This window comes from Rana temporaria, chromosome 7 (assembly GCF_905171775.1).
Source record: "Rana temporaria chromosome 7, aRanTem1.1, whole genome shotgun sequence".
In the NCBI taxonomy this organism is placed as follows: Eukaryota; Metazoa; Chordata; class Amphibia; order Anura; family Ranidae; genus Rana; species Rana temporaria.
Genome location: NC_053495.1, coordinates 146899040 through 146925592, shown reverse-complemented (window position 1 = coordinate 146925592; position 26553 = coordinate 146899040). Strand labels below are relative to the sequence as shown.

At 43.2% G+C, this 26553-nt stretch overlaps 2 protein-coding genes across 2 annotated transcripts in view; one reads left to right on the top strand and one right to left on the bottom strand.

The window, feature by feature from the left end:
* Positions 1-5499, bottom strand: part of SELENOF (selenoprotein F) — a 28677-nt gene extending 23178 nt beyond the window's left edge. The window contains exon 1 of the mRNA XM_040360085.1: positions 5395-5499. Within this exon, the coding sequence (XP_040216019.1) occupies positions 5395-5457 (63 nt within the window). The 5' untranslated portion in view covers positions 5458-5499. The remainder of the gene's footprint in view (positions 1-5394) is intronic.
* A 375-nt stretch (positions 5500-5874) lies between these two features.
* HS2ST1 (heparan sulfate 2-O-sulfotransferase 1) overlaps positions 5875-26553 on the top strand; it is a 252431-nt gene continuing 231752 nt past the window's right edge. The window contains exon 1 of the mRNA XM_040360084.1: positions 5875-6242. Within this exon, the coding sequence (XP_040216018.1) occupies positions 6119-6242 (124 nt within the window). The 5' untranslated portion in view covers positions 5875-6118. The remainder of the gene's footprint in view (positions 6243-26553) is intronic.

Here is a 26553-nt window from a genome sequence, read left to right as displayed (position 1 = left end):
AGAAGGTTGAGGGGGAGAGAGAGAAGAGCCGAGAGCAGGGCAGCGTATGACAGAGGGACGCACTCTGACCACAGTGGTCATGGCTCAGCAGCAATGATTTCTGTGGTCAGTATAGAGAGGGCATACAGGAAGTGCCAGGTTCAGGGAGCTTTAACAGTTTACAGAGGGGCAGATTACACAGTACAAGCACTGTGCTGTTTAATCTGCTTTAAGGGATCAGGATATGATAATTTTTTTCACTTTTGGGTTAACAAACACTTTAAACTCGTCTGATGCACAAAGGTAAGAAAATTTGAATTTTGTAAAGAAACTGGGTAAAAAGATTGAAGATGATCCGTATTTCAAGATTACCAACCAGATAAAACATCAGGAAGGGCTGTAGCCTGTCAGAACAGATAGATTTGTATTTTGCTGCTGGATTATGCTTAGGTCCATGACTTGGAAAGTTGTTACACATGTGCAGCAATCAAAATTTGCTTCATTGGACCTATTCGAATTCAGTAGAGGGTTAGAATATAGTAGGGCCAAAACAACCAATCGATTATGACATTAATTAATCGGCCAGTAACATAATGGGGTTAAAAAAATAAAATTAGCCCTTTATAGTACAAAAAGCACATTAATGTAAATATTACTTTCACTGTCCCAGAGTAAAAAATTAACCCCTTACAGTAGCGATTATTTGCTCTTTTGTACTTATTTTAGTTTTTTTAACCCAATTATGTTACTAAACATCTCAGGCCTGGGTTACACCTCTGTTTTTGGTGCTGTTTGCAGAAACACACTACAGTTCATTTACATGTTTTCTTATGGGACACGTTCACATCCATGATTTTTTTTCAGCTGCTGCGTATTTGGAAAGGGCAAGGACTTTTTAATGCAAAATGGTGCCATTTTGTTTTTTTTTGGTTCTGCAGAAAAGCATGTAATGTGTTTTTGCGGCAATTTGTGTTTTGTAATCTGCCCAACATGAAATTGGCCAAAAAAAAAAAAGTCAGTTTTTCTTATTTTTTTTAAAGGCCATTATCCGATTAATCGAAACAATAATCGGCCAACTAATCAATTATGAAAATAATCGTTAGTTGCAGCCCTATAATATAGTATGCAACGTATAAAAATATTTTAAAAAGTTGCAGCTGTTATTGAAGAATTATCACTACCACCTACTTTTTCATCCCCCAGGGAGACCAAGTACAAGTAACACTTGGTCCCATCGGTGCACGATAAAGATAATAATTTTTTTCCCCTGTTTATGCTGACTGCAGCTCCACCATAGACTGAAGCCCAATTTCTAGGTGTTACTTTGGGGGGATAGTTAAACCATAACTATCATCACCTCTCCTCTGTGTGCATCAGCCTCCCATTTTGAACAATGTGCCATGATCAGATAATCCAGAACAATTGAACTGTCCTGGGTTAGCCGACCAAAGGCATATTTACTGTGTGCCTGTCATCAAATAACCCAGAACACATACAAGCAGTATAGTGCAAGACTGATGCACTGTACTTGTGTACTGCACAGACACCAGACACTGTACACAAGAAGATCATTGTCTGCTCATGTCCACTGTGGATTTCATCCCCCCCCCTAAATCCCCATCCGTCCAACAGCTTCACACTGTATGGCCCATCCCCCAGCTCGGTCATTATCCTCTCTGCTTTCTCCATCAGCCAGGTGAATGAGTAGCACTGCAAGAAGCTACAAGTCCCAGTGCTGCCCACCCCCCCCCCCCTCTACAAGCTGAAAAAGTACACAAGGAACACACACAGGGGCCTTATGCTGGGAATCTCCCTCCCCCTGTTATGAAGTAATTGACAGTGATAGGTTTCAGAGTGTCCCTGCTGCCAGAGGGGAGACCTAATTAGTTATTCATCACCTTGCTAGCAGTAATGTCAGACAATGGTGAGGGAGAGGGCAAGCATTTGCCCATCAAACTCAGCAATGACAACACAGATCAGGACCAAATGCTCTATTCAAAGGTTGAATATACCTCCTTTACAATAAGACCTGGTTAGGCTGGCATGAAGGTCTTTGTTGAGGCACAATGCTTTGTCTTCATCTTCCAACTGTCTTTCTGCATTGTCACCCTGCACATTGTCTTCCAATGGAGAGTAAAAGTGGACATTTCGCCACACACACACACACACACACATATCTGAGTCCAATCTCGATCCAGCTCTGTGTCTCATCTGCAGCAGCTCTTCTCCCATTCTTCCCACGGGAGACTTGGCAGCAGTGGGAGCCCGTAGCAAGCAGCTTGCTATAAGGGCACTCAGGGAAGAGGGGGAGCCAAGTGCATCAGCCGGGGACCCCAGAAAAAGTCAGGGCGCTTTAAAGGCTGAAGGTTTGTCTCATTTCATACATGAGGGGAAAAAAAACACTTTAGTGTGCAGCCCCCACAAATACACTTGCTCGAGCCTGATCCCAATCCATCAATGTGCACAAAAGCAGCTGCTCTCCCTCCTCATTGGGAGGGACACAGCAGTGGGAGCACACAGCTTGCGTTTGTGGCACTCAGCAGAGGAAGGGGACAGAAGCGCTAGCAGAGGATCTGAGAAGTGAGGGCTTGGGGCTGCTCTATGCAAAACCATTGCACAGAGCAGGCAAATAAGGGGGGGGGAGGGAAGTGTGCAGCAGCTCCCCAAACCTACTAAAACATACCTGAGCCCACCACGATCCAGCAATGTTGCAGGAGACACTTGTTTGGCTGCCTGGGACTTTTGCAAGACAAAACATTTTTTAATACATTTTGACTTAAACAAGCGATGTCTTGATATACAAGTAGCGTCATGTCACAACTGAGCATAAAAGAGAAGAGAGGCGCCTCTAAGAGTAGCAATCTGGTTACATTTAATGAAGGTACAACATTTAGCAACATACTATTTTGCTACACTTAGAGGCGCCTCTCTTTCATACTCTGTAGCTCCTGCTGGATTTAGCTTCTAATCCCCTTGTGGAGGCTGCCACTTGTGGATTGACAATTTATGGTTACACAACCCATCACATTGCTATGTTTGTATATGGACTAGAAACTGAAGGACCTATGAATAAATGGCTGTGGAACGAATCATTTGAGTTTCCATTATTTCTTAGGGCCCTTTCACATAGGGCGGATCAGTAATGATCCGCTCCGTGTGTCCGCAAAGCTCAGCGAGGATCCTCCGTAAAATCCCCGCTGAGCTGGCAGCTGACAGGGCGGTCCCCGCACACTGTGCAGGGACCGCCCTGTCTTACCTCCGCTCTCCCCTATGGGGGATCGGATGAACACGGACCGTATGTCTGTGTTCATCCGATCCGCTGACAGCCGTAATCACATAGGGACCAATGTATGTCCCGTTTTCATCCGCAAACGGATGAATGAAAATGCAGACATACGGTCCGTACGTGTGAAAGGGCCCTTATGGGGAAATCCGCTTTCATTTACAAGTGCTTTGGCTTACAAGCATGCTTCTGGAATTATTATATGCTCACAATCCAAGGTTTTACTGTAATAAAAAAAAAAAAAAAGTCTTTACAAACACTTTGTTAAAAGAGAATTATGGGTTTTGTTTTTATAATCATACTTACCTCAGTGGATGGAGTATCAGATTGATGCTGTAGCTGTCCCCCGGCATTTCTACGCTGAGAACCGAGCCACCAAACATCACCGATGACTGTTCTCACTCCTCCCCGAGCAGAGAGATGCTGCCTGTCAATCAGCATCTCTCCTGCTCCTTCACTCATTGGAGTGATGAGCTGTGGAGGGGCGGGGAGTGGTCCGCCAAGACTGCCATTGATCAAGGCAGCTGACAGATCCAGACTTGGAAAGTCAGGATGACGTTGTGCCTAGATGTCAGCGGAGAGGGGACTTCAGACCGCTCCCTGCTGAAAACAGGTCACAGGCATGCAAAACTAATTGCATGCCTGTGACCCAGAGGAGAAGCCCAGCCCAAAAAGCTAAGGCTGGACTTCTCCTTTAACAGTGCCCCAAACAGCAAGGAAACACACATTTTGCCACATGACAAATGCTCCAAAATGCCCAGAGCTCAGTACCCAAAAAGGTGGAGGAGCTTCTTTTGTTGTGCGAAAAGCAGTCCATTCAGGCAAACAGGTTACCCTTCGCTGTTGTGCGAAAAAATATGAATTACATCCATGCAGAGATGTGAACGGAGGCCAAAACCCCACTCACACCCGTGTGTTCCAGGAATGTGTGCAGAAGCAATCGTTGCTGGAAAGCGCAAATAAAAATACGCATGCCATTCAATGATATTGGCACCACAAATGTGCAGGTTTTTTTTGCCACAAGCAAAGGCTCACAAAGTGTGTAAAAAAAAAAAAAAAAAAAAACTTGCGCAACTGATTTGCGTGTTATTTTTGTACGTGGTAAATGCAGTGTTAGCTACTTTATCATGCACAGCACATAAAAATAAAAAAGGGGGGCTAGATGTGGATTTAAAGCGGGAGTTCACCTATAAAACAATTTTTTCAAACAATCCCCTTCGATGTATGCTCGTTTTGTCTAGGGGAATCGGCTAGTTGTTTTAAAATATGAGCTGTACTTACCCGTTTTCGAGATGCATCTTCTCCGTCGCTTCCGGGTATGGGCTGCGGGACTGGGCGTTCCTATTTTGATTGACAGTCTTCCGAGAGGCTTCCGACGGTCGCATCCATCGCGTCACGATTTTCCGAAAGAAGCCGAACGTCGGTGCGGCTCTATACTGCGCACCGACGTTCGGCTTCTTTCGGAAAATCGTGACGCGATGGATGCGACCGTCGGAAGCCTCTCGGAAGACTGTCAATCAAAATAGGAACGCCCAGTCCCGCAAGCGGTGGAGAAGATGCATCTCGAAAACGGTAAGTACAGCTCATATTTTAAAACAACTAGCCGATTCCCCTAGACAAAACGAGCATCCATCTAAGGGAAAAAGTGTTATGTGCGGGTGAACTCCCGCTTTAAGGGTTTAAACCTCCAAAATAATAAAAATGTGTAGATATTTTATTTAAAAAAAAAAAAAAAAAAAAAAAAAAAAATCATCTATATAGCACGCACACACACACTGTACAGACATAATTATAGAAAAAAAAAAATTATATATAATTATGTCTGTACGTGCTATATAGATATTTTATTTAAAAAATATGGGACACAGGAGAGATTATATATATATATACACACACACACACACACACACACACAAAGGCCTGTGTGTCCCGGCTCGGTTCTACTTTCATTTATGAGTGCATGTGAGGAAGGTTCCCCTAACAGGAAGCAGCCTAAAGCCACGTCACCCGTATGTACCGAGCTCCGGGAAGCCGCCACACTCCCTCCACGCCATACCGCTCCCCACCCCCGGTCACCCCACACACATGCACCGCCATACTGTTCGGTAAATAGCCGCCTGAACACCACTTACCGCCTGTAAGGCAGCGACCACACACAGCATCAGCCGCTCCGCCACCATCTTTCCTCCCGGCATTACTGACTGCAAGGACCCCAGAGGCTGTCTATATAACCGCCGGAAATACAAACAGTTCATTTCCCAAAAAAATGCAGCCTTGTTTCTTCATTTCCGCACCTATCGGTTGTGTCACTACAGCAGACAGCTAAAAATACGCAGCATACGTTCACATTCTAGTTATTCCAAATGCTGTTCAATACAGAAAGGCGTTTTTATCAGGAAAATCAGTCAGGCTATGCATGTAATCCACTTAGAAAATGTAGGTTTTTTATTCTATTTCAAAGGTTTTGCTCACAATTTTTTTCAGGCACCTGAGGGACAGCTAAATTTGAAGCACGCTCAGCCAAAAGCCTACCAGCCAATAGGAAAGAGAGAAGTAGCTGAAGTCGGTTGCCAGGTAACTTGTAGACGGGCGGAAGACGCTGCGCGTCAGGCGTAGAGGGCGTGGAAAGGTGACATAGCACGCAGTGGGTTGGCGCTGCTGCTGCGGCTAGAGCTGTAGAAGCGGCGGAGAGTCAGTGTGCACTGGGAGGTGATCACGCTGGAGCCGCAGCACATCGCGGTACCTTCCTCCTCCTCATCTCCGGCTCCGCGGAACGAGCCTGGAGGGCGTGTGTGAGTCGCGTGGCCCGTCCTCACAGACCCGGATGCCCGCGTTATGTCGCCATAGATCAGGTTGATGGGGCTGCTCAGGATTATGATGCCGCCCAAGTTGCAGCTGTTGGCGGTGCTGACCTTCGGGGTCGCGATGCTCTTCCTAGAGAACCAGATCCAGAAGCTGGAGGATTCCCGAGGAAAGCTCGGTAAGCGGCTGGCCCGGAGGGGGAGGGGAGGCGACGGCGGTGGTGTGTGTGGCGACTGGAGGAGAGGAGGATGAGAGAGACTGACATTCCCAGACAGGAATACAACTCCTCTCCACATCGTGTACATCACCGATCACAGGGGGGGGGGCACACACACATGGGGTCACCAGGAACATCCAACTTCTATATACTGATCACCCATAGTCACCATAATACACAAGTGTCACAAGCCTGAGATCACCCCACAATCATCAGGACCCCAGAAACATCCAACTCCTCTATACCCAGACATTACTGATCCCAGATCACCCATAGTCCCCATAATACACAAGTGTCACAAGCCTGAGATCACCCCGCAATCATCAGGACCCCAGAAACATCCAACTCCTCTATACCCAGACATTACTGATCCCAGATCACCCATAGTCACCATTATACACAAGCGTCACCCACCTGAGATCACCCCACAATCATCAGGACCCCAGAAACATCCAACTCCTCTATACCCAGACATTACTGATCCCAGATCACCCATAGTCCCCATAATACACAAGTGTCACAAGCCTGAGATCACCCCGCAATCATCAGGACCCCAGAAACATCCAACTCCTCTATACCCAGACATTACTGATCCCAGATCACCCATAGTCACCATTATACACAAGCGTCACCCACCTGAGATCACCCCACAATCATCAGGACCCCAGAAACATCCAACTCCTCTATACCCAGACATTACTGATCCCAGATCACCCATAGTCACCATTATACACGTGTCACATACCTGAGATCACCCCGCAATCATCAGGACCCCAGAAACATCCAACTCCTCTATACTGATCCCAGATCACCTATAGTGATCATTATATACAAGTGTCACATACCTAAGATCACCCTGCAAGCATCCCAGAAACATCCAACTCCTCTATACTGATCACCCATAGTGATCATTATACACAAGTGTCGCATACCGGAGATCACCCTGCGATCATCAGAACCCCCATACAGATCCAACTCCTCTATACAGAGACATTACTGATCCCAGATCACCCATAGTCACCATAATACACAAGTGTCACAAGCCTGAGATAACCCCGCAATCATCAGAACCCCTTACAGATCCAACTCCTGTCTACTGAGACATTACTGATCCCAGATCACTCACAGTCACCATAATATACACGTGTCATACATAATCTCACCCTGCAATCATCAGAACCCCTTAAACATCCTACTCCTCCATACTGAGACATTACTGATCCCAGATCACACACAGTCACCATTATACATTCATGTTAATAAAGTGTCTTGGAGGAGATCTGACCCTGCAATCATCAGCAACCCATAAACCTCAAACTCCTGTATACCAAGATGGTACTGATCTCTGGTATCAGTAACATCTTGGTCACCCATAGTGACCATTCTAAGGAAGTGTCACACAGCTGAGCTCACCCTTAAATCCTCAGGACCCCATAAACATCCAACTCCAAGATACTGAGACATTACTGATGACAGATCACCCATCGTCACCATGATACAGGAGTGACACCCAACTGAGCTCACCCTGCAATCCTTAGAGCCCCAAAAAGATCCAACTCTTAGATACTGAGACATTACCCATCCTGGATCACCCTGCAATCCTCGGAGCCCCTAAAAGATCTAACTTCTAGATACAGAGGTATTGCCTATCCTGGATCCCCCATTGTCACCATTATACAGAAGTGTCGCACAGCTGAGTGCAGGAGATCTGGCCCTGCAATAATCGGGACCCCATAAACGTCCAACTCCTTGATACTACCGGTAAGACATTACTGATCACCCATAGTCCCCATTATACCAAAGTGTCACCCACCTGAGATCACCCTGCAATCCTTAGCACCCCCAAAAGATCCAACTCCTGTATACTGAGACATTACCCATCCCAGATCACCTATAGTCACTATTATAAAAAAAAAGTGTCACACAGCTGAGCTCACCCCGCAAACAGATCCAACTTCTAGATTCTTATACATTATTGATCCCAGATCAGCCATAGTCCCCATAATACATTCATAAGAAAGTCTCATTGGAATCGTGAAATCCCCATGAACATCCAACACCTGCATACTGTGACATCACTGATCCCTGATAACCCATAGTGGCATTATACACAAGTGTCACACACCTGAACTCACCCTGCAATCATCAGGACCCCATAAAGATCCAACTCCTAGATATTAAGAGTAGACATTACCCATCCCAGATCAGCCATAATGCCATTATTGAATGTCGCACACTTGATTCCAATAGAGGAGATCTAACCTGGATTTATAAAGATCCCACTCCTATATACTGTGGCAATAAAGATCCAAAATCACATACAGTGAAATTAATCAATTAGTAATACATATGTGCCAGAGAGAGACCTGGGGCTGGTGATCTGACCCTAGAATCGTCCAGTCCCCAACAGATCCAACTTTAAATAATGAGACATTAAAAATCCCACATAGTGCCAATAATAAATGAATGTCATAGACCTGAGTGCAGGAGATCTCCCCCGGGAATTATACAGCCCACATAAAGCTCCACCTCCTAGACATTGAGACATTACTGATCCCAGATCCCCCTGAGTGTAGGAGATCTGACCCTGAAATCCTATAGTACCAGACAGATCCAACTCCGGTGTACTGAGACATTGCCAATCCCAGATCACCCGTAGTGCTAATAATCAACTAATAATAAAGAGAGCTGAGTACAGGAGATCTGACCCTGGAATCTTATAGCCCCCAACAGATCAAACTCCTAGTACTGACACATTACAGATCATAGTGCCGGTAATAAATGAGTGTCATCGATCTGAGTGCGAGAGACCTCCTTTACAACGCGATATTACTCATCCCTGATCATTCATAGTGCAGATAAATGACAAATGTCATAGATTTCAATGTAAGAGATCTGACCCTGGAATCATAAAGACCCCAACACATCCAACTTCTATATACTGATACATTACCAATCATATAGCTGGATTCAGGATGGCGAGCGCATAGTTGCGGCGGCGTAGCGTATGGCATTTACACTACGCCGCCGTAAGTTAGCGAGGCAAGTACATGATTCACAAAGTACTTGCCTGCTAAGTAACGGCGGCGTAGCCTAAATCGGGCGGGCGTAAGGGCGCCTAATTCAAATTCGGCTAAGGGGGCGTGTTTTATGTTAATGGGGCTTGACCTGACGTGATTGACGTATTTTACGAACGGCGCATGCGCCTTCTGTGTACATATCCCAGTCTGCATTGCGGCAAAGTATGCCGCACGGTCCTATTGGTTTCGACTTGGACGTAAATGACGTAAATCCCTATTCACGGACGACTTAAAATTTTCGAATTTCGACGCGGGAACGGCGGCCATACTTAACATTACTATTCCAGCTATTTGATGGAATAACTTTAGGCCTGATAATGCGTTACGTAAACGGCGTATCTGTACTGCGTCGGCCGGACGTACGTTCGTGAATAGGCGTATCTAGTGATTTACATATTCTACGCCGACCCCAATGGAAGCACCACCTAGCGGTCAGCCTAAAAATTACACTTTAGGATACGACGGTGTAAGACACTTACGCCGCTCGTATCTGAGCCTAATTTAAGCGTATCTGGTTACCAGAATACGCTTAAATTAGCGCCGGCGCAAATTCAGACTTAGGCTGGCGTATCTACTGATACGCCAGCCTAAGTCTTTCTGAATCCACCTAATAGTTTATAGTGCCACTAATAATCCATCCAGGTTATAGACCTAAGTGTAGGAGATCTCTCCCTGGAATCATAAAGACCCTAATAGATCAAACGCCTATATACTGATACATTGCTGATCTCAGATCATCCATAGTGCCAATAATGATTTAGTGTCATTCTAGGATAACCCCAACTACTCCTAAACCTGCCCCTCCCCCTTATCAATGGTGTGATGCATACCTGGAGATCTGACCCCCGAATCATAAATTCCCCTACTCATCCAAAGCTTATGTACTGATATGTTGTCGGCAGTCCTGAGTGCTAGAGATTTGTCCCTGGAATCACGACGTCCCCGGCACATCCAGATCACAATGTAACATTCTATACAGACCTGTACACAGTGTATGACGGATGATGTGCTCGATCCCAGCCGATCGCCAGTGAAGTCTCTCTAGAATATTTCTATTATACTGTTTGTTGGTATCTCTGCTGTTATATCTGTCAGAACTGTTGAATAAATCTTCCTGATCTTGATTGCGTTCGGTCACATCAAATCTCTAATTCTGTGTTTGCGCTGTTTGAAAATTTGGTTGTTTTTTGGTTTTATTGGGGATCGATCGTTTTAAATGCAGAACTGAAAGTTGTGTTCTACCTTAAAGTGGATGTAAACCCACTCTCATCCTTTCTAAACTACTGCCATAGTGCTGATCTATAAGGATATAGATGCCTCCTGCATATATCCTTACCTGTCAAATGTCTCCCCTCTGTCTGTTATAAGAACTGAAAAACTGCAGATTCTGTGGGTGGATCTGTTGTCTGGAGCTCTGTGGGTGGAGTCGTGATGTCAGTAGACTTCTCGCCCTCCTCTACACTCCCCTTGTCAACATGCATTTTTTCCTGTGTATTCCTTACACTGAATTCTGCTATGATCACTAACATCCAGTCAAAATACAGAAAAGTAACCACATGACTTCAAAAAAAGACTAGTGCATGAGATATGTAAATAACCTGTCACTCACAGCAAGGGGGCGGAACAGACTAAGGGTTTTCTCTGTAAGTCTGTTTTATTTCACTGAACAATAAGAGGATTGCTCAGAGCTGGATTAACTCTGTGTGGCAAGATGATGGGAAATCTTATACTGTACATTGTGACATCAAAAAATAAATAAAAAAAATTCGGGTTTACATCCACTTTAAAGCAGAACTAAAGCCTCCTATATTTTTCAGTCAAGGAAGCTGCCATTTTGGCATCTGTTAGATCTGTAACTGCCATTGTTTGGTCACATTTGGCTACGGAAGTGACGTTGTGCTGAGAAATTTCGTACTGTGCATGCGTGATGCATTCCAAAAGTTTTGTGACAAAACGGAGCAGTGAAACCGTCACATAATGTCACAGAAGTGCCGTTACAGACAATACAAACACTGGGCAATGCGTTCCAACACTAATACTTCCCTAACGAGGATCTTGCACGGTACAGACATGTGTGAAAGTGGCGGGAGCGCGCACTGCTACAGCTGAATTAAATTAAGGTTCTATGATTGGTTGAGGCTGGCCACGCTCCCGCAATGCTACAATACAAGTGGAATGCATTTTCCTGTGTTTGACGTCACTTCCCTCACAATATCTGACGGTTTTAGTGCGCTGTTTTGTCGTAAAAAGTGTTAGAACGCATATGGCGGCGTCGCGGTAGCCAAATGTGATGGGTCGCCATATGTGACGAAACACATGCGATTAGTTATGGCAGCAGCCATTGCACGGTTTGACAGTTTGGTTGAGAGCACAAGCAAATGTAACAGTTAACTTTCCTGTAGATATTATTTTTTTTTAAACTGTTAAATTGATGGATTTAGTTCCGCTTTAACACTATGCAATCTGATTGTTCAATCTTCCTAACATTAACTATTTAGTACAGGAGCCTGTCTGTCTGATATGTATGGTCCTTGGATTGGTTGTTTAGGTTTGTCCTCCTAATATTTCATTTTGTAACTCAAAAGGCCTCGCTCACACCAATTTTGCAGAGATGTCGGTCCTTCTGCTAGGGCATAAAAAAAAAAATGTTCTTTACGTGCCCGGTTCACACCACAAAGTGCAGATTTTTTTTTCTGTGCATGAATCTGCAATGTGTATGCACTTTTCTGCATAGGGAAAAAAACTGACGTCACAACATTGGCGTGAACAGGACATATAACCAACGTGCATTAAAACTGATGTGAAATCTGCACAGTTTTTCCTATTCATTTTCATGCAGGTTATGGTGTAAAGGAGGCCGTATAATTTCTATAAAATCAGATTGTTTAGTTTAGTGTATGGCCAGCTATGTGCTGGAGATTTATCCCTGAAATAGTGAAGTCCCTGGCAGATCCAGATCACATATATACACAGACCTGTATACGTGTAATGCAGGGCTCGACAAATCCCGGTCGCCATGGCGACTAGAAATAGCGTCCTGGCGACTTGGCTTGGAAGGTGAGCTGGTGCCATCTGGTGGTGAGCCGTTGGTATTACAAGTTATTACCACCAGATGTGTGACCTGGCGCCATCTGGTGGTGGCCCTTGGTATTACAAGTTAAACCGCAATTCTAATGTAATTTTTCACAATTTTTCACTGCCATCTTCTTCCCTCTAATTGGAACCCCCAAACATTATATATATTTTTTATCCTAACACCCTAGAGCAGGGGTGTCAAACTGGCGGCCCTCCAGCTGTTGCAAAACTACAAGTCCCATGAGGCATTGCAAGGCTAACCGTTACAAGCATGACTCTCACAGGCAGAGGCATGATGGGACTTGTAGTTTCGGAACAGCTGGATGGCCGCCAGTTTGACACCCCTGCCCTAGAGAATAAAATGGCGATCGTTGCAATTCTTTCTGTCACGCCGTATTTGCGCAGTGGTCTTGCAAGCACATTTTTTGGGGGAAAAATTACACTTTTTAAGAAAAAAAATAAGACAACAGTAAAGTTATCCCTGTTTTTTTAAATATTATGAAAGATAATGTTACGCCGAGTAAATTCATACCCAACATGTCACGCTTCAAAATTGCGTCCGCTCGTGGAATGCCGACAAACTTTTACCCTTTAAAATCTTCATTGGCGACATTTAAATTTTTTTTACAGGTTGCATGTATTGAGTTACAGAGGAGGTCTAGGGCTAGAATTATTGCTCTCGCTCTAACAATCGCGGCGATACCTCACATGTGTGGTTTGAACACCGTTTACATATGCGGGCGCTGCTCACGTATGTGTTCGCTTCTGCGTGCAAGCTCGTCGGGATGGGGCGCGTTTTCTGGCTCCTAACTTTTTTAGCTGGCTCCTAGATTCCAAGCAAATTTGTCAAACCCTGGTGTAATGCCGTATATCCCGATCTGTACGCAATGTAATATTCTATACAGACCTGTACACAGTGTAATATATCCTGATCTGTACGCAATGTAATATTCTATACAGACCTGTACACGTGTAATATATCCCGATCTGTACGCAATGTAATATTCTATACAGACCTGACCTGTATACGTGTAATATATCCTGATCTGTACGCAATGGTAATATTCTATACAGACCTGTACACGTGTAATATATCCTGATCTGTACGCAATGTAATATTCTATACAGACCTGACCTGTATACGTGTAATATATCCTGATCTGTACGCAATGGTAATATTCTATACAGACCTGTACACGTGTAATATATCCTGATCTGTACGCAATGTAATATTCTATACAGACCTGTACACGTGTAATATATCCTGATCTGTACGCAATGTAATATTCTATACAGACCTGTACACGTGTAATATATCCCGATCTGTACGCAATGGTAATCTATACAGACCTGTACACAGTGTAATATATCCTGATCTGTACGCAATGTAATATTCTATACAGACCTGTACGCAGTGTATGACAGATGATGTGCTCCCTGCCGAAGTCTCTATAAAACATTTATATGATACTGTTGGTAACTCTGCCGTTCTGACATGTTAAAGAAATGTTCCCTAACTTGATTGCTTTCTGTCACATCACATCTCTGTTTCTGGGTTTGAGCCGTTTGAAAATTCCACTGATTTTGATCTTCTTTTACTTTGATCTTTATTGCGGATCTATCTTTTAAAATGCAAGAATGAAAATTGTGTTCTACCTTTAAAGCGGAACTAAACCCTCCTATCTTAGCCAGGCCCTCTGATCTGTAACTGCTGTGATGCTGCACATGTGATCAGTTATGACATCAGCCGTTTGACAGTTTGGTTGAGAGCACAAGTAGCTGTCACAATTATGCTGGCAATGTAACTGTTTTTTTTTTTTTAACTGTTTGATCGATGGGTTTAGTTCCACTTTACGTCTGACTATACACTTTGTACAATTGTCTTTACAACCATTTCACACAGGTGGCAGAGGGGCAGTAAATACTGGTGGTTGATCTGACCACCCACCTAAATTCTAACATTGCAGCTGGATAGTGTAGTGCGCCACCTGTCAAGCTCGCCCATTGGGGTCAATGGGACTGTGTTGCAATTGAAAGCCAGCTGCTTTAGCAGCATGGTATTTCAGTACAAAATCCCCCTTAGGATTTAAAGCCGTTCTAAACTCTAGAAGAAAAAAAAGATTAAAAGTCAGCTATTATTTCTGTTTAAAAAAAAAAAAAAGTTAGCAGCTACCAGGGTGGATTTAAATAAAAGTCTATGTTTAAATTTAGATTTATGATTTGAATCCAAATTTTTAAAGGGCATCTGTCATTTCTGTCCCGCAGCAGCTCTTCCTCTGACCTGCTGTTGGCTCACCGACAGTCCCCTTCACTTTAATGGGACGGCTGGTGAGGGACGTGGTGGCAGCAGGTGAGTGGATGCCCGCTAACAGGCGCTGCCATGATGGATCTGAAATGACAGGTGCTCTTTAACCACTTAAGGCCCGGACCATTACGCAGGTTAAGGACCCTGGCCAGTTTTTGCGATTCGGCACTGCGTCGCTTTAACTGACAATTGCGCCGTCGTGCGATGTGGCTCCCAAACAAAATTGGTGTCCTTTTTTTCTCACAAATAGAGCTTTCTTTTGGTAATATTTGATCACCTCTGCGGTTTTTATTTTTTGCGCTATAAACAAAAATAGAGCAACAATTTTGAAAAAAAAAAACTATTTTTTGCTATAATAAATACCCCCAAAAAATATATAATTTTTTTTTTCTCAGTTTAGGCCGATACGTATTCATGCACATATTTTTGGTAAAAAAAATCGCAGTAAGTGTTTATCGATTTTAGTTTGCGCGAAATGTATAGCGTTTACAAAAAAGAGGATAGTTTTATTGCATTCATTATTTTTTTATTTTTTTTTACTACTTTATGGCGGCGATCAGCCTTTTTTCGTGACCGCGACATTATGGCGGACACATCGGACAATTTTGACACATTTTTGGGACCATTGTCATTTTCACAGCAAAAAATGCTATAAAAATGCACTGATTACTGTGAAAATGACAATTGCAGTTTGGGAGTTACCCACTAAGGGGCGCTGAAGGGGTTAAGTGTGACCTCATATGTGTTTCTAACCGTAGGGGGGCGGGTCTGGACGTGTGATGTCATTGATCGCCTTTCCTTATATCGGGGAACAGACGATCAATGACAGCGCCACAGTGAAGAACGGGGAAGCTGTGTTTACACACACCTCTCCCCGTTCTTTAGCTCTGGGGACCGATCGCGGGACGGCGATCGGGTCAGCTTTGGACCGGCGCGCGCCCCCGCGACCCACGGCTGGGCACTTCAGGTACGTGCTTGTGCCCAACCGTGCCATTTTGCCGATGTATATGTGCGGGAGGCGGTCTTTAAGTGGTTAAATGTAAGAACTTATTCTTGCTGGTATTGCAAATATTAAAGACTCTATCTAGAATAATAAGCTGTCAGGTTAGTAAAACAGCGATATCAGAACTGATTCAATCATACAGTTTGTAGTGTACATAGATTTGCAAAACAATAGGATAAAGGAATATTTCTGACTTTGTTTAATCTCATGGTTACTGTGAAATTGTGTAAATGCATCAATGCATTGTATGTTCTCTCAGCTTGCAGAGCTTGGATTCATTAAATGAGTTTACCAAAAATGTAAATATTGCAGAATATACAGCCTACATAACTAAGCTCAATTTCAGGTTAAGTAAACTAAATTAGTTTTCTATTTTAAGATACATTATTATCTGTAGATTTTTATTTTTTTTTACTCCAAAAGCATTTTTATTAAAATCGATTTTAAATAACTATAAAAATCGGATTTTTTAAATCAAAATATTATTATTATTATAATAATAATGGATACTTTTTTTTTAATCCATTGATTTTTATAAACTCTGACAATATCATTATATTACCTGCTTTACCCATAGGTAGAGGAACTTCATTAAAATATTCCCAAACTGGGTCTTTTATGGCCTGCTGCCGTTTTGCTCCTCAAGGGAGGAATAAAGCACTTCAAGCAATGTGCAGAAAGATCACAAGGTTTAAAGGCTGCTTGGAAGGTTTCACTTTCATTTTCACTGCTTGCCCTTCCTCCTCACACTTAGAGCCTGGTATAGATGCATTTCTCTCTAAACAATCAATCATACAGTTTTTAGTGTACATGTATGTGCAAAACAACGGGATAAAGGAATATTTCAGACGGTTTTTATCTCATGGTTACTGTGAAATTTTGTGAATGCATCAATGCAGTGCATGTTGTCTTAGCTTGCAGAGCTTAAATTCGTTGAATGAGTTTACCAAAAATTTAAATATTGCATAATATTCAGCCTTGTGCTACTTAACCACTTCCGGACCGCCTCCTACACATATACGTTGGCAGAATGGCACGGCTGGGCACATGTACGTCCTGTACTAGTACCCAGCCGTGGGTCGCGCGCCCGTGGCGCGCTCCCGCGACCCGGTCCGAAGCTCCGGGACCGCGGGTCCCGCGGACCCGATCGCGCTGGAGTGCGGCGATCGGTCCCTGGAGCTGAAGAACGGGGAGAGCCGTGTGTAAACACGGCTTCCCCGTGCTTCACTGTGGTGGCTGCATCGATCGTGTCATCCCTTTTATAGGGAGACTCGATCGATGACATCAGACCTACAGCCACACCCCCCTACAGTTGTAAACACACACTAGGTGAAACGAAACCCCTTCAGCGCCCCCTGTGGTTAACTCCCAAACTGCAACTGTCATTTTCACAATAAACAATGCAATTTAAATGCATTTTTTTCTGTGAAAATGACAATGGTCCCAAAAATGTGTCAAAATTGTCCGAAGTGTCCGCCATAATGTCGCAGTCACGAAAAAAATCGCTGATCGCCGCCATAAGTAGTAAAAAAAAAAAAATTATAAAAATGCAATAAAACTATCCCCTATTTTGTAAACGCTATAAATTTTGCGCAAACCAACCGATAAACGCTTATTGCGATTTTTTTTTTTTTTTTTTTTTTTTTTTTAACAAAAATAGGTAGAAGTATACGTATCGGCCTAAACTGAGGGAAAAAAATGTTTTTTTTTTATATATTTTTGGGGGATATTTATTATAGAAAAAAGTAAAAAATATTGCATTTTTTTTCAAAATTTTCGCTCTATTTTTGTTTATAGCGCAAAAAATAAAAACCGCAGAGGTGATCAAATACCACCAAAAGAAATCTCTATTTGTGGGAAAAAAAGGACGCCAATTTTGTTTGGGAGCCACGTCGCACGACCGCGCAATTGTCTGTTAAAGCGACACAGTGCCGAATTGTAAAAACCCCTTGGGTCATTTAGCAGCATATTGGTCCGGTCCTTAAGTGGTTAACGAAGCTCCATTTCATTCTAAATAAACAAAATAATTATCGTAGTTTAAATAGAAAACTATCTTTAGATTTTTACTGCAAAAACATGTTATTTAAAATAAATTTGATTTAAAAAAAAAAAAAAAAAAAAAAACCCTGGTCACTGTAAACGCTATGCTTGCCTTTTTAACTCAAGGGATCCATTAAGATAATTTGCAGGTCCCTGGGGACCATTACTAAAATACACATTTTGAGGCTTAAAGCGGGGTGTTCCACCCTCAAATTTTTCGAGTTTCACCTGTAAGTTTTTAAGAATGTTAAGGCGGGCGTCCTTTTTTTTTTTTTTAAACCTTAATGCAGGGAATGCATCAAAGATTAGAACCACTTTAAAGCTGGCTGAAAATGGCTTATAGTGCCTGAAAATTGCTGTATTGCCAATTTAAGATCTTTACATTCATTGATTGATTTCCAGCTATATTCATCAAGACTGTATAACTACTCCACATTAAAGTGTATTTCTAGCCTTTATACTATTAGATGGAAGACGGTCTGGCAGTTACTGGTTTCTTTGTTCCTATGGAGGAGATGGATTGTTATCACTGGGATAGAAGGTGGTGGGAACTGGGAGATTTTTGCCCATGGTCCAGTTTTTACCACGACTGCTGCTCCCGCTTTCCTGTTTCAGGGTGACTCCTTTTTGTCTTGCAGCATCCTATAGAGTCACCCTTGCATGCAGGGACTAGAGTTGTGTCGTCATACACTGTGTGCATCAATAGAAACACACAGCCCCATAGGGTGGCAAGACTTTCCCCTGCTCCTCTGTTCTCCAAGCTGATTGCACACCTGACTGCCTACTGTTAACCTTTTCCTGTGAAGATCAGCAAGTTCAAGGAAGCCGCACAAATCAAAGAGAATAGGAGTAGTAAACTGCAAGTCCAAGAATAGGAATTTAAACAAATCATTTCCCGGGGAATGTTTATTTTAAATGGAAAACTAAAAAAACACTGGATTTAATACCACTTGAACTACCCCATGCTATACCCAAAGCTAAAAAAAAAAAGATGTTTTAGAGCTGCGCAATTAATCGTTAAAAAAAATTGTGATCTCGATTCAACCCCCCCTGACATCTCCAATGCAGAGTTTGCCGCTTTCTTTCATATATATGGAGAGACTTTATCTGCTCACTCAGCTGTCAAAAGAAAATATCTGGGCAGCCTGCCAAGTTTAGATCAAAAGGGATCAACTTGTGTGTGTAAAGACAAAATCCAGGCAGTCTGCCAAGTTTTTAACAACATGAAACATTGTAACTTCCTTCTTAGATCAAACTTCTGTGTGTAAATGCAGGAAGTTTAACCACTTAAAGTCAAAATCTTTTTCTGACACTTGTTTCTTAAAGCGGAGGTTCAACCAAAATATCAACTATATTGTAACGCAATCAATGCACTACATCATCAAAAGCCACAAGAATTTTTTTTAAAATAAATATATAGATATATAGATAAATACAGTAATATTGCCTTTCTCAGTGTGACTTCCGGGATTCCCCTCCCGCGGGAGTGGGCGTTTCCAAGCCTTTCCCCGGTGCCACAATGCAATGTAGGCATTCGCTGCAATGTCTTCTGGGAGCACAGTGTCGTGCTTCCCAAGATACATTGTGGAACACCGTGCAGCGAAATCTTGAGAGATTTCACATACGAAGTGACGAGGGCGTCTCTAAATTTTGCCATTTCCAGAAAGTGATTGCTTGTGGGCTTCACAATGCCCACAAGCAAAATAGAAACTCTCTCGAACGGATTTTATAACTCCTTTGCCACTTCTCTCCTACATGCAAAAATCATAATTTTTATTTTATTTTTAATTTTACTTATTTTATTTTTACACTCCCCCCCCCCCCAAATTTTCAGTCCTTTATCTTTTCCTTTAAAAAACAAAACAAAAAACCCAGAAGTGATTAAATACCACCAAAAGAAAGCTCTATTTGTGTGAATAAAATGATAAAAATGTCACATTGTAGCATGACTGCTCAATTGTCATTAAAAATGTGACAGCGCTGAAAAATGGCCTGGGCAGGAAGGGGGTGTAAGTGCCCTGTATTGAAGTAGTTAAAGTTCTCAAGTCTTGATATCGGCATCTTGTAATTCCCAGCATTGAGATTGGTCCTAGTGAGGGCCAGCCCCGGGTGCCAGTCACTCTCTGCTGAAATGCATGTATGCTGAAAGGAAGAGTTAGAGAGTTGAGCTCATCAGTATGCCCCTTCCCTTGTCCAATCAGTAAGCTTGAGAGGTGTCGTGGCCTGCCTAAGCTGTTGCTGTGTTGGTGGCGGTCTAGGACCCTTATGTACTGTCCAGGAAGCCACATGGATCACAAATCCGGCTGCACACAATAGAATCGGTGCTACTACCCATACACAATGTCGGCAAAGCTCACGGGTGCTTGGTCCACAGTCTTTTGTAAGAAGTACCGTATTTATCGCGGTATAACGCGCTCCCGCGTATACCACGCACCCCTAAAGTCGCCCCCGAAATTCCTGTAAAAAAAATGTTATATGATTTTATTACTTACAGTTTTGGTGTCTTCCCAGCGTCCATTGTCCGGTCCGGCGTCCGTCTGCGGCCTCGATGGTGTCCTCCCGGCTTTTCCAGCGCGCACCTCAAGTCGAGTTCCCGCGCTCAGTTCGAACGCCTTCCTCCGACATATACCGAGTGCAGTACACTTGGGTACATTCGACAAGGCTCGGCGTCGCTCGCGCTCACGCTCTGTGACGTTTATGCGTGAGCACGAGCGAAGCCGAGCCTGGTCGAATGTACCCGAGTGTGCTGCACTCGGTATATGTCGGCGCAGGATTTCAAACTGAGCGCGAGAAGCGGCTATCGGCGTATATCGCGCACCCACGATTTTCCTCTTATTTTAAGGGGAAAATAGTGCGCGGTATACGCCGATAAATACGGTAATACATTAGGATGATCCGCACAACCAGTTACTGCTTTAAAGAAAAAAAAAAAAAAAAAGAAAAAACGTTAATGTTTATTGGAAAACCAGTGTACAATTGCAGAAAAAACTGACGCGTTTCAGCCTACAAGGCCTTAGTCATTAGAGTTATGACTAAGACCTTGTAGGCCGAAATGCGGCAACTTGTTTTATCTGCTTTCTTGTACACTGTGGCCTTTTCCATTAAACGTGAACATTTTTAGGAACAGCAACTGGTTTTATAGGTCATCTTAATGGACAAAACTGGCTACCCAGAACTACACATCTTTTGGCAGCTTAATAGTCAATATATGTGGTTTAAATATTAGTTTGGATGCATGCCTGGAGTAGAAGGACCTGTATGTACCAATCTGAAATACTTTTCATAATGTTGAATACAGCAGGTATACAGTTTAGAATTTCTGACTTCACTTGCTGCATGCTTGTTCCAGTGATTTAGTATTGATGTCGGAGGATCAGCTGTTTGCAGAAAGCCCTCAATAACAGCTTGTATAGCTTCAGTTCTAGAGAAGGCTTGATAAATGAGACCCACGTGTGCTGGTCAGATTATATCTTCTGCGTGGGAAGTCAGCAGGTGAATATTACCTATCGAGTGCATTTGTCTCTACAGCCTTCCCTGTCATTCAGATATAAGTGTTCACTGCATGTTTATTGCAAAAATAATTCCCATTCGGCTTTTCTGAATATTATGTGCGCTGTTTGAATATGCGATCAGCAGAAGTGATAAACAAGAAGAAAACAGCCCAGTATTATTTTATGGGAGATATTCAATAGGTTAATGGCTGAGCAGATGATTTTCCCCACAGTGTTATGTACTTGGAAATGCAGAAGCAGTTGATTTTGCCTTCAATGGAGCATTTGGACTCCCCCGTTTTTCAATACAAAATTGATTATGTATCTCCTGGTCTTAATAGGATGTTCTCTCTAGTCTCCGGCAATTGCTTTTTTTTCTGGTTTGTTGTTGCCAATTGGCTGCTTCTGAATTACAGGATATTCATTAAAGGGAGAACAATAAAATTCAGGGGACACCTGCATGCATACTCAGGGTTTTTTTCACTGTTGAAAATTAAGTGGCACTTTTTGGGGATTTATGGGGGGGGGCAAAGCGGTTGCAGCACAGCAAACATAAACTTATAAACTTATAACCAGTATTATTGCAACAAATGGAAAAAAAAGTATGGACAGCCGCACTCCAAAAAACCTTGATGGTTGTCTTTATTTAAAAAAGGAAAAATGGACTACAAGTCACAGCACACAACACAGGAGAAAAAATCTGACGCGTTTCGCACTATAAATTAGTGCTTAAAGTGGAGGTTCCCCCTAAAAAAAAAATGTCTTAACAATACATTCGGAAGACTGCTTACACTGCGGGTAGGCTGGCTATTTTTTTTGTTTCCGTACATACCTCGATATCGCCGTTTCATCCCTCGGCTTCCGGGTATGAGTCTTGTGGGGCTGGGCGTTCCTAGTTGATTGACGTTCCTCCGACCGACGCATTCTTGACGTCACGACTTTCCGAAAGAAGCCGAACGTCGATGCGCAGGCGCCGTATAGAGCCGACTCTCTACGGTGCCTGCGCAATGACGTTCGGCTTCTGTCGGAAAGTCGTGACGCGCAGTATGCGCCGGTCGGAGGAACATCAATCAACTAGGTCCAGCAAGCCGAGGGATGAAGCCGAGGGATGAAGCCGAGGGATGAAACGGCGATAACAAGGTATGTACGAAAAAAAAAAAAATAATAGCCAGCCTACCCGCAGTGTAAGCAGTCTTCCGAATGTATTGTTAGACATTTTTTTTAGGGGGAACCTCCACTTTAATCATAGCTTATAGTAATTTAGTAATATTGCAACTTTGGACATCCCTGCCCTTTTTTGTTTGCAGTTACCTGCTCCATGCAGTAAAAATAGAGGTGTGTGTGTGTGTGTGTGTGTGTGTTTATATTTATATATATATATATATATATATATATATATATATATATATATATATATATATATATATATATGACACAGGCACACATATATATATATATATATATATATATATATATATATATATATATATATATATATAATAAAATACACACACAAAACACATGAGATGCTAAGGAGGTGTTGTGCCACTTGTTACCCCTTACATATAGCAAACTTTTTCTTAAAAAAAAAAAAAAAAAAATGGGGCTCTTCGTTGGCATATATTGCAATACATGTTTATGCCGGCCAGCTGTGATCCCTCTCTGGCCAGTCCCTACTCTTCCTGGCATTAATCTGCAAGATAGAGCAAGGACTGGCCAGAGAGGGATCAATCTTCTTTTTTTTTTTTCTTCTTCTTTTGGAATCCACCTGGTTACTTGCATAGATAACTATTTATTTCCTGCTGATGCTGTTCAACTTTAAAGTGGTTGTAAAGGTATTTTTTTTGGCTTTACTGTTGAGCTGCACGATTCTGGAAAAAATGAGAATCACAATTTTTTTACTTAAAATAAAGATCACGATTCTTTCACAATTCTGAAAAACTTTTTTGCGGTGATATCCAACGTGTGGTTTGGACATCATTTACATATGCGTGCAAGACTTGCGTATGCGTTTGCTTCTGTGTGCAAACTCGCGGGGACGGGTGCACTTTTTATTGTTTTTTATTACACGAGAGAGACGCCACGTTCTGCCACATTACTTTCATACTGCCAGATTACTTTGAGAGATATTCTGCTGATTCTGAAAAAAAAAAAAACCTGTAAACTTGGTACTGAAGCTTTCATTTCAGTAGATATTAAACGTGACATGTACAGGCTTGTTGCAGGAGCAAGGTGCGCTGTCCCCTGGACATCTGTGGGATGAAAAACCGCGATACTGCCAGCGTCACCATCACGTTCTTTGCTGACGTCCGTTCCGGTATCTCCGCCATTTGCGTTTCACGCTGGCTCCTTCGTGGTCGACGGCTTCCCCTCCGCTCCGACACTGGCAACATTACCATCATGCCACAATACTGATCGCTGCGCACTTTTTACAATGTAAGCGGACAATTTGTTATTTAAACTTCGAATCGTTCAAGTCCGGGATTGAGATCGCGGGGGCGGAAAGTCGCGAGCAGATAAGTATAACATGCTTATTGTTTCAATTAAAAGGGTGAGTGTGCATTGGACAGAGGAGGAGCACTGGCAGGGGACCCAATAAGAGGAGGTTCATAGCTCCATAGCTGCTCTGTGCACGTCCATTGCACAGAGCAGGTAATTATAGAGGTGTGTGTGTGTGTGTGTGTTTAATTTTTTCTTTATAATCACACACACACACACACACACACACACACACACACACACTTGACAGGTGATTAGGAGGTTTTGTATTGTCTCCTTACCACATGTTTTAATCTCAAAATGCCAGACTACCATACTACAATCATGTGCATTGCGCACTGACACATTCACATGAATGGGTCATTTAGGTTGGCCTGTAGTGCCAACCAAACGAAACTGGGAATAATTCCTGCCATGACATACTTATACCCCCGGCTGCTGACTTTTTAGCTAAAGGGGAAGTGGTCAAAGGGCACCTCCCCTTCCAACTTGTAGTGTAAATGAGCCATTAGAGGGATTCTCCATAATTGAATAAACCTAATAGAACCATCTAACCCCTTACTACACTCTCCCAAAACATTTTTTTCATTAGTTGTACTTTAGCCTACAGCACCTATTATTCACAGGCAATCTTCCATCCAAGTACTAACCAGGCCCGACCCTGCTTAGCCTCCGAGATCAAACACGTTCGGGGTACTGTGGCCGTAGACTTTGGCCTCCAGCCCCTTGTATTCCCAGGCAGTCTCCCATCCAAGTACTAATCAGGCCTGACCCTGTTTAGCCTTCTGAGATCAGACTAGATCGGGCACGGTATGGGTGATGTGGCCGTAGGAGAGAGAAATATGGCCAGAACTTATCTGGCGATACTTCTCATGTGGGTCATATGAGTGCACTTACTTTTGCATTCCTTTGACCCAAAGTCCACCGATGTCTGATCTGAAGTCACAGAGCTGCTCCAGTCTTTTAAATGTATCCCAACAATAACATCGGAATCCACCTAGATCAGAGGTGTCCAAACTTTTTTCAAAGAGGGCCAGATTTGATGAAGTGAACATGCGTGAGGGCCGACTATTTTGCCTGACATTCTTTGAACCATTAAAATTCGGTCTAAGTGCGTTAGTCTGAGCACTAATACACTGCCCAACAAGAATTCTCTTGCCTTTGTGGCTGTGTGTGGTGAAGAGATGAGCTCGCCCCAACGATTCCCAGAGCGCTGCTCAGGACGAGCTTGGGCGTGTTATTTGGATATACTGTATTTATCGGCGTATAACACGCACAGGCTTACCATTGCCATGAATGCAGCCTCACATGTGCCATGAATGCAGTCATCTGTAGCCTCGGAGGGCAGAGTGAGGGGGGCGGGACGAGTGCCGACAGATTACAAACAGGAGAATCTCTTGTTTATTCTGTGGCCTCTTTAGTAAAAAGTCCCGCCTCCTATGATAGACAGAACAGTCGTCCAATGGCATCTCAGGAGACGTGACTTCCAATACAGACGCTGCTGAGTAAACAGGAGATTCTCTTCATGTAATCTGACGGCGCTCGTCCTGCCCCCTCCCCACGCCAATAAATAACAGTATATATCTTTTGTGGCCCCCAGTGCCACAAACTATATATATATATATATATATCTCTATCTCTCCAAATCCCCAGGGGGCAATATTAAATCAACAGGGGGCCGCATTTGGCCCGCGGGCCGGACTTTGGACATGCCTGACCTAGATGGAAGCCTGACCTGCACGGCCTCTGATTGCGGAGCTGAGAGACTGAGCCAGCCGCTCCCAACCCTCTCCTGCCCGGCGCTCCAGTGAGAGCAGAAAGCCGGTGACTGAAAGAGCTCAGAGCGGACCCAAGAACTGAGCAATCGGCTGTCATGTGATCGCTCAGTTCTGGGGCTTAAAGACAGTGGGGGACAGCTGCAGCATCGACAGCCTGGTGTTGATCAGATGCAGAAAAATGCCAGTCACCGCATATAGCATTAACAACCCCCTAAAAGCTAGAAGTCAATGCAGTGTCATAACCTTTTTTGTTCTGTGTGGTCCAATGGGATGCAATAAACTACCCAACGCTTCCATTAACTGGCATCAGCCCACGTGGGTGAAATGTGCTTTCATTCTGAGCAGGTATCCAGAAGTGTTGCCTTACAGAAGGAGTTAACAACTGATAAGCTTGTGCTCAATTAACTTTGCTTCTTCCATATTGATTAAGAGCCTCAGGCATTAGAAATCCTATGCTGTAATAGAAGATTGTAGTCTATTCAGGTGAGGAATTGCACTAAATAAGTATCCAGTTGTACGAGGCCCATATTGATTAATGCATTTAATCTGCTGCATCTGTAATTTTCATGTCTCCTCAGCTTCGTCTAATTTTTGTAAAAGCATTTAAAACGCCGGTTCCTGTACAGGCGGCTCCGAACGGCATCCTGGGAATTGAGTTCCTGCTCGGTTAATCTAGACGGCATCCTACAAGGAGCTGAAACTTTTTATATGGTCCTGAGGCACCTACGTGTGGCTAGCTTGGAGCGCGACGTGGGTTGTTAAACTAGCGTATTAGCGGCCACAAGTCTCCTAGCTGAATTATTATATGTAATGCGGGAAATCTTCGAATTCCCAGAGGCTATAAAACCCAGCATACAATTGAAGGGAGTTCAACCTCTGTATCTCTCTTGTAGATTAATTTTGTTTTAGCAAGTTGTTTGCTTATGCAAGTGGAAAATTGTATTGTTCGCTACTATTTTGGGTCTATGAGATGGTGATATATTGCCTGACTTCAATTTTCT